Consider the following 9420-nt stretch of genomic DNA (forward strand, 5'->3'; position numbering starts at 1 on the left):
ATCTGATTACATTCCGTTACTTTTAGATTACTTTCCCCTTGAGAGACATTAGAAGAAGACAAAAATATATGTTACCAATTGAGCGACATCTATTGCAGGATAAATCAATGTTAAAGTTTACATAGCTGGACATATATGGATGATAAATGTTACTTTATGGGTTGGTTATGTAGGCTTCCTCAGGTGGAACAATTTTTAAACTTGCGCCTTTTTTCAATGCTGATTTGAATGTCATTGTGAAAACAGACAAGGATCAAAGATTATTTTTTTCCCGCAAACATCCTTTCTGAATTTAAAAGTAATTCTCAAAGCAATCATCTAGTTTTTCAAAAGTATCTGTAGTCCGATTACAATATTTTAGCTGGTAATTTAACGGATTACAGGTACCGTTTTTTGTAATCCCTTACATTTAACAGATTACATGTAATCCGTTACTCCCCAACCCTGATCTTTAGTGTTTTGCCAGATTCAATACTCCAAATAAACTCCAAAACCACATTTACAAATTAATACAACTTTATTTGGGATGTTTACATTTTCAATTTTTTTTTCAAGATGATATATGGCACATAACATGTAAACAAATCAAAATAAATTTTTCCTAAATTAAACTTAAAGAATAGTAATATAGGCCATAATCAACATTAGGAACCTGTAACTGTGGCAACATAGAACAGTAACGTTACCTCATGTTTACATGAGTCAGAACTTGTTCAATGTGCTTTCTGATCCCAAATGTAATCCCTTATAATGCAATTTGCCCCAGAGTCAAATATCTGTATTCCTTTTTTCCTCCTTATGATTGGCAGGTTTAGGTCATCTGATTCTATATCTGTGGTTAAAGGCAACTTCTACCTCAAGCTATTTGACCACTGTCAAAGTTGACAAGATAAACAATCAGTGGTCCTGCAATTACTTATGGTTGTCACATTCGACTAATAAAATGTTCTCAAACATGTTCACATACCAAATTATTACCACATCATAAGGGAAAGAGTGTGTAATAGCAAATAATGGTTAACAAAACACTTGAGACAAATAAGACAAAAGAAATTGAAAACACAAATTGCGGTTTACATTCAAAAGTATGCCTCCCTTTTACAAAACTTTACATTTACAACCTGAAACAATCCCTTTAATTAACTGAGTGGAATACATAAAAAAAAGGCCCATGATAACATCACCTAGATTACGATTCAGAAATCAAACAGCCTAATAGGCCGTTCTAAAGGGTAGAGGGCAGTGGTACAAACACAAAGAAATTAATAAGAAGAAATCAAAACAGCATAGATTCAAAATTCAGCTATAGTAGAAAGCACATTGTGAAATACTGCACTGAAAGTTTCTGCAATAGAAGGTAACACAAATACAGACACAATAGTTCATGGTTTGTCGAGCACTGGATGTCACAGTAGCACTGGATGTCACAGTAGCACTGGATGTCACAGTAGCACTGGATGTCACAGTAGCACTGGATGTCACAGTAGCACTGGATGTCACAGTAGCACTGGATGTCACAGTAGCACTGGATGTCACAGTAGCACTGGATGTCACAGTAGCACTGGATGTCACAGTAGCACTGGATGTCACAGTAGCACTAGATGTCACAGTAGCACTAGATGTCACAGTAGCACTAGATGTCACAGTAGCACTAGATGTCACAGTAGCACTGGATGTCACAGTAGCACTGGATGTCACAGTAGCACTGGATGTCACAGTAGCACTGGATGTCACAGTAGCACTAGATGTCACAGTAGCACTGGATGTCACAGTAGCACTGGATGTCACAGTAGCACTGGATGTCACAGTAGCACTGGATGTCACAGTAGCACTGGATGTCACAGTAGCACTGGATGTCACAGTAGCACTAGATGTCACAGTAGCACTAGATGTCACAGTAGCACTGGATGTCACAGTAGCACTGGATGTCACAGTAGCACTAGATGTCACAGTAGCACTAGATGTCACAGTAGCACTAGATGTCACAGTAGCACTGGATGTCACAGTAGCACTGGATGTCACAGTAGCACTGGATGTCACAGTAGCACTGGATGTCACAGTAGCACTGGATGTCACAGTAGCACTGGATGTCACAGTAGCACTGGATGTCACAGTAGCACTGGATGTCACAGTAGCACTGGATGTCACAGTAGCACTGGATGTCACAGTAGCACTGGATGTCACAGTAGCACTAGATGTCACAGTAGCACTGGATGTCACAGTAGCACTGGATGTCACAGTAGCACTAGATGTCACAGTAGCACTGGATGTCACAGTAGCACTGGATGTCACAGTAGCACTGGATGTCACAGTAGCACTAGATGTCACAGTAGCACAAACAACACAATCTAAAATGTTCAGCAGCCAAAGAGTTCAGAGTGAGTCAATTCAAAGTCAGTATATTTTAATCCTAGTATCTGATCCAATACATTTTATCCACCTCAATTAATAAATGTACAAATCAACTGAAATGGAACTGCCGGTCTACAACGCTGAAATATTCCCTCATCTTATCCATATAGTTAGTTGGTGTGTGAGCGGTACAGTTAGTTAGTTGGTGTGTGAGCGGTACAGTTAGTTAGTTGGTGAGCAGTTGGGGTTACAGCAGTGTTAACAGTTAACAGCAAGTGATAAAAACACAATGGTGGGTGGATTGAGACTGTGAGTTGATACATTGTGCCCTTTGACACCTGAGTGGCTCTTTAGAGGGACTGGTAGCCATCTGATCTTTTTCGCCTGCTCAGGAGATAGGCCACCACCACGATGATGATGAGGATAAGGAGGACAATCCCCACAGCAATGGCCACGCGGTAGTCGGCAGGTCTGTCGGCTGAGCAGGGGTCAGCTGGAACACAGACAAATGGGTTTAGGGTCAGAGCTAAGGCTGGATGGAATCTGCAGGGGGACATTTTCCGCATTCACTAACTATACGCATGTTAGACTACATATCTAATCTAGACAATTGAAGCTATTACTCAATTGTTAAGAGTATTTGGTTTGGATCGGTTCGGTGAATCAACCACCCGAGGACCAGGTAGGAACAATGACATGAACAGATGAAACATGTTTGTTTTATTTTTGTAGTACTCTAAAACCTGTGAACACATACTGGCAATGCAAAATGTCAGAAGACATTTAACACGTTTGCCTTGAAGTTTAGTATGTTCAACATTACAATGTAATGGGATACATACATATGCCAAAGTCCCACTCCTTGGTGATGTTGAAGGCCTGTATCCTGTCCTGGGTGACATCCAGATAGAGCCCGTTTCCCATGAAAACTGATTCGCTCTTGCAGGAGTAAGAGTGGCCAACCTTAGCGAGGAAGAGATCCAGTGACCCATTTTTGGCGGTGTAGGTTGGAGACATTTTGCCGTTGTCTGCAGCATAAAAACAAATATCACCATCACAAATGTATCATTATTGTCTCTGACCACGGGGAAGTGTTGGTGAAAAAACATTAAAACTTGTTAGTCTACATGGCATTAAAAGGTGTTTGTATATTCTGGGAACAGGTGCACTACTGTAAATTCCCTATTCAAAGATAAGGCTTTGTTTCAATCATATGATGCAGACACACATACAGATGTTGGATATTAATTTGAGCCAGTGTTTGCTTCAGCAGGAAAATAATCCCGCAGCAACAGGAAATGTGAATTCTTATGTGGATTATAATTAATGGACATTTTTGTAGGGGTTGATAAATTTTTCTTTAGTGCAAATCAAGCATGAAATTTCAAAGTGGAAATTACAAACGGTAGAAGCATTTTTAAAAGTCAAATACACTACAAGTTTGCATTTCCTGCATGCAGGAAAATTATCCGTAACAAAAGAGCGATCAAATCAAGATCCTACATCTGTAGATGTGTTGGCGGTTGGTTGTTAAGCAAAGCCGTGTTAATATTTACCCTTATATTACACAATCTCTTCCAGAGACTGACATATCAATGCAAACGAGCAACTGATGTGGGCCTATTGAAAAAGTCCAAAGTGTCAAACCACAACAGGAACTTTTTGTGGAGAACACATTTACTGCATGAATAACACTGGCTAGGGCTAATACGTTCATCGTTCTATAATATGTGGTCCACTGCACTGACAGACAGGTTGGGAATAAGAATCTCTGTGACCAGATGACATATAACTTTACCTCCAGATGTTAACGGGTAGGAAAGATTGAAAGAAACAGTGTCGACATAGACAGCGTTTTGGGTGGTGTTCTGAAAAAGACAAGAGAAGGATTTATTTTCACACACACACACACACACACACACACACACCTAATCAAAAGTTTGTATTCTGTCACAATGGCATTAAATCAATGTTTACTCTACCATAATATATTTTATGACTCTCCTAGTAACATCAACGCTATAACAATATGATGATTTCACAGTACCACTAGACAGTGGCTAGAGAAATTACAACGTTGCAATCTAACCCAGTCCACTAATTCATCACTTTTCCCACACAAGGTTGCTAAAGTTTCCCTAACAGGATGTAAAAACATGTCTTCTGTCACCCAGGTTCCCCTTTACAAGCCAATGTTCCCTTTTGAACACAGTCAAACAATTTTGCAATTGATCATAACTGTGTAGATTTAAATATTTTTTTTATTTCACCTTTATTTAACTAGGCAAGTCAGTTAAGAACAAATTCTTATTTACAATGATGGCCTACCCCGGTCAAACCCTCCCCTAACCAGGATGACACTGGGCCAAATCAAATCAAATTGTATTTGTCACATGAGCCGAATACAACAGGTGTAGGTAGACCTTACAGCGAAATGCATATTGTGTGCCGCCCTATGGGACACCCGATCACAGACGGTTTTGATACAGCCCAGGATAGTTACTGTGGAGCTTGATACACAGGACGTCAACGTGATGTAAAAAGGTGAGCTTTATCTAAGGTCAGGGCCATGTGACCTGACTAGGAAAAACTTGGGACCATATGTGGCATATAGAGATATAGGGCCCGGAGTTTGTCCAGGTCCCAATGCAAGGAAAACCTCCTGGCCCTTTGATCCAATTTCTTAAAAACACTGGCACATGTAGAATAACCTTATTTCCATGCATGTCTTGTCTCCCCATACACAAATAACTATTATTCAACATTTTACAAACAGTGTTCGATTAATCATTACAGATCTCCATAAATGTAATAAAGGGTCAACAAACAGCAGGCTAATCTCTAAACATGTTGTAAACCTGGGTCATATTCATTAAGGCTCAAAGTAGAAAAAAAAAAAAACGTTTTCCAACAGAAAGCAAAAAATGAACGATTCTTATTGGACAAGTTCAGGTAGTCTCTCTCTATTTCAGTACATTTTCTTCTGTTTGGTGCCTAATGAATAATACCCTGGGATGGTTGTTCTTTTTCTCAGTGGATAGTGGTGATAGGAGTGTCGAAGCCTTTCTTACCTTATTAAATATGAAGGTGATGAAGCCCTCCTTGAACGTGAGGGTTAAGTTGGCCGTGGATTTATCACAACCCCCCGCAACACTTGTCTTCAACGGTTGAACGATGAATACTCCCGTCTGGAAAATGAACAGATGACATTAGTTGTACGTACACATGTCATACACACCCAATCGATGTAATGTTGAGGAAACAGCACATTAAAACACAGAGGTGGCTTATGGCCTACCACGTGTCAATAAGATGGAGGATGTTAAAAATATCCTGGACCTACAAAACATCAACTGAAAGATTCGGTAACTCAGTGGCTCAATACATGTAATACACATGTAATAAACATGTAACAACTACGGTGACACGGGGCATTTTCCCCTGTTTTGCAAGCCTCGTATGATGCACTCTCATGGGCAACGCACTTTCAGTAAGTCTTAGTTGGCCCCAATTTGACCGTCACATAATCAGCCAAGGTGTTCTTGGTGTTTGTCATGAGGCTCACACGGTGCTGTACCTTTCCAGTGTCTTCCACTCTGATCTGTAGGGCCAGCTGAGCCATCACACACAGACTCTTGTCCGACTTGAGAGTGTAGTTTCCCACGGTCAGGTTAGCAGCAGGGGTGGGCTCCGGTTTTGGAGTGGCAGTAGTGGTGGGAGCATGTGTGGTGGTGAGGGCAGGTGTGGTGGCATTGGCTGTGGTGGCATTGGCTGTTGTGGAGGCAGCTGTGGTGGCATTGGCTGTTGTGGAGGCAGCTGTGGTGGTATTGGCTGTTGTGGCGGCAGCTGTGGTGGTATTGGCTGTTGTGGAGGCAGCTGTGGTGGTATTGGCTGTTGTGGAGGCAGCTGTGGTGGTATTGGCTGTTGTGGAGGCAGCTGTGGTGGTATTGGCTGTTGTGGAGGCAGCTGTGGTGGTATTAGTCGGGGGTTCTGTGGTGGATAATGCAGGCGAAGTTGTAGTAGAGGTTGTGGTAGTGGCAGTGCTGGACGTGGCGTCAAACTCAGAGGGTGGGAAGACAGTTGCAGACGGTTTGGTTCTTTTGGTGTCCTCTTGAGCAGATGCCAGCGCTTCAGGGGGAGAAAGAACCAATAGTTAAACTTTATTCTTGTTTGATAATTAGATATTCTCCAGCATTATCATTAGATGTAAATCAAATCTTTTGAATTGAGGATTCCATAAACCAGGACGAATGGTGAAGTAACTTTTTCAAATCTTGATTTGGAGAATTAGGTGTTGGCTTTAGTCCATGAACCCTGCCCTAAAATACATGTGACTACAATCTTAGAAAAATCTTGCTATCTAAAACTTAAACAGGTTCTTCAGCTGTCCCCATAGGATAACCCTTTGAATAACCTTTTTGGTTCCAGGTAGAACCTTTTGGGGTTCTTTGTAGAACCAGTTTCACCGAGGGTTCTACCTGGAAGCCAAAAGGGTTCTACCATGAGGACAGCTGAAGAACACATTCGGAACCGTTTGTTTCTAAGCATGTAGCCTGAAACATGACACCTGCAACTTGGTATGGGTTTATCCGGAAGTGCAGAATAAAATATTTCAATCCTTTCCGTGTAGGCTGCATCAACAACCTCGACTTAATGCCGCATTCACGTGCTATAATAAATTTGGGGGAGGGACAGAATTAGTATTCATGCATTCTGGTATGATGTTAGCCATGTATGTGTGCGTTTTAATCAACTTTATCGTTCACTTTTTATTATTTGATTGGCTAAATATATACCGCGTTCGCTTTGTAGTCGGAACTATAAGAAACTCGGAAATGTCAGACTTGCTAACTGCTTGTAGTTATACACGTGCCGCGTTCAACCAGCTAGCAAGTCGGACATTTACGAGTTTCCTAGTTCCGACGACAACTTGAACGTGGTATATATTTAGCCAATCAAATAATAAAAGGTGAACGATAAAGTTGATAAAAACTAATAAATATATAGCTAACATCATACCAGAATGCATGAAAACTAATTCTGTCCCTCCTCCATATGTATTATTATATATATATATATCATATATATATATATATATATATATATATATTATAAAAAAATAAAAATAAAACTTCTGTGAAATCTCTGTCCTAACGCGGCCGTAACAGAACGATCATCAGAAAGAATAGCACAATAAAAAAAATAAAAAAGCTAATCAGAATGAACATTTCATAATGATTTATTAGACAACAAATCGAAACTCACATGACCATACCTCAACTAACTCGTGGAAAACAAAACACATAGGCTACTACTCCGTAACGTGATTAGGGCTATGGAATATGAACAAATATATGGAAAGAAATAGGCTATTATAGTCATGTAATATAATGATGAGAAATAACACATGGTTATTGATTTGCAGGGAATTTAACATCAGAGAAATGAAAGCTTTTTCAACCTCTGAAACAGAAAAATAGGTGGATCCCTTCTTACATAATCAAAATTATCTAAACCATATCATGACATTTTGAGGAATATTTTAGTTTTTTTAACCTCAAAACATTCCGTTTGAGATGAGTAGCAGATTGACCAACAAATCTATTCTATTTAGGAAAATCGGGGGAACTTACCTGAGACAATAGCGCAGAGTATAAACACGAACAGAAGTACCTTCTTCATTTTGACTGATTCTACTATTCGCCGTTCAAACCAATATAATAGCCTACAATGTGTCTGACCCAAACTCTTTATCCCGGAGATGTAAGCTAGCCAGACAAACGACTCCAGCAAAATGGAGAAATGTGTCGATCAGCAGCTGCGTTATACGAAGGAAACGAAACTAAACCAACAAGTTCGAGGAAGTTGGAACTATTCCACAGTCACTGCACAGTCAGACCACGAGCGTTGAGGTTGACGTAGATATTGCTCAATAAACTGATAGGGTCCGTGCTAACCGGAAACCATGGGACGTCCCTACTCCTATTGAAGTTGAAATGTAAAATGGTAAGGGTTCGGGTAGGGGTTAAATACGGGTTCGGGTTAGGGGAGGGACGTCCCAAGGATTCCAGATAGCAGTGATCAAACTGATACAGTAGGAATAGGATATGAAGCAGAAAACAAGACGAAAGTTGGGCTAACATTATAACTATTTCCTTTAATCGTGTTAAGAACAAACTGTCCTTGACTCGTGTTTTGATGAAGACGATATGACATTGAGTTCTGAATTTGGATTGCGTTATGTTAGACAGAAACAAATCTATAATTTCGGGGACTTCAATAGGCATTAGGTTTGGAAAGTCTCAACCACAAATCATGCAATGGTCTTGAGTTTTACAGCTGCTGGGTTCAAAATCATGTGACAAAAAAACAGGAAATAAGTCACACCTCTAAATGGCGCGCGCACACACGCACACTGAGAGAGAGGGGTGGGGGGGGGAGTAGTGTAGAAAACTACAAAAAAAACAATTAGGCAACTACAAACTAAATCCCTTTTGGATAACTTCCTGGAGAAAACATTTCGCTGTAATAGTGGACGTGTAAACTTGGCAGTAGAAAGTCTAAACAGTATATTTGACCTTTCAACTTCTCTACCAAATCTAAAAATGTAGAGCAGACAACCTAATAAACTTAAAAATTGTCAGAGACGTGTGTATAGGTGGCAGGGAAGTCAGGCGCAGGAGAGTCAAACGGAGTGTAAAATGGAGTCTTTTAACAAATGTCCAAGAAACATGCTCCATAACACTAATAAGAAACTGAATAATAAACAAATATGGGTACGAAGACCCGTCGCGCACCTATACAAAAATAAACACTACACTGACAACAAACAATCTCTGACAGACATGAGGGGAAACTGAGGGTTAAATACACAACAGGTAATGGATGGGATTGAAAACAGGTGTAAGACATGAGGGGAAACAGAGGGTTAAATACACAACAGGTAATGGATGGGATTGAAAACAGGTGTGTGGGAAGACAAGGCAAAACCAATGGAAAATGAAAAATGGATCGATGATGGCTAGAAGACCGGTGACGTCGACCGCCGAGCACCGCCCGAACAAGGAT

At 40.3% G+C, this 9420-nt stretch overlaps 1 protein-coding gene across 1 annotated transcript; it reads right to left on the reverse strand.

Moving 5' to 3' along the window:
- Positions 1-498: 498 nt before the first annotated feature.
- Positions 499-8335, reverse strand: cd68 (CD68 molecule). Its single transcript, XM_055939037.1, has 6 exons — positions 7986-8335; positions 5930-6480; positions 5424-5540; positions 4151-4220; positions 3195-3380; positions 499-2845 (listed from the first exon to the last, which is right to left on the reverse strand). The coding sequence occupies exons 1-6, from the start codon at positions 8032-8034 to the stop codon at positions 2703-2705; spliced, it is 1116 nt and encodes a 371-aa protein (XP_055795012.1). The 5' UTR covers positions 8035-8335; the 3' UTR covers positions 499-2702.
- Positions 8336-9420: the final 1085 nt, after the last annotated feature.

This window comes from Salvelinus fontinalis, chromosome 11 (assembly GCF_029448725.1).
Source record: "Salvelinus fontinalis isolate EN_2023a chromosome 11, ASM2944872v1, whole genome shotgun sequence".
Classification (NCBI taxonomy): domain Eukaryota; kingdom Metazoa; phylum Chordata; class Actinopteri; order Salmoniformes; family Salmonidae; genus Salvelinus; species Salvelinus fontinalis.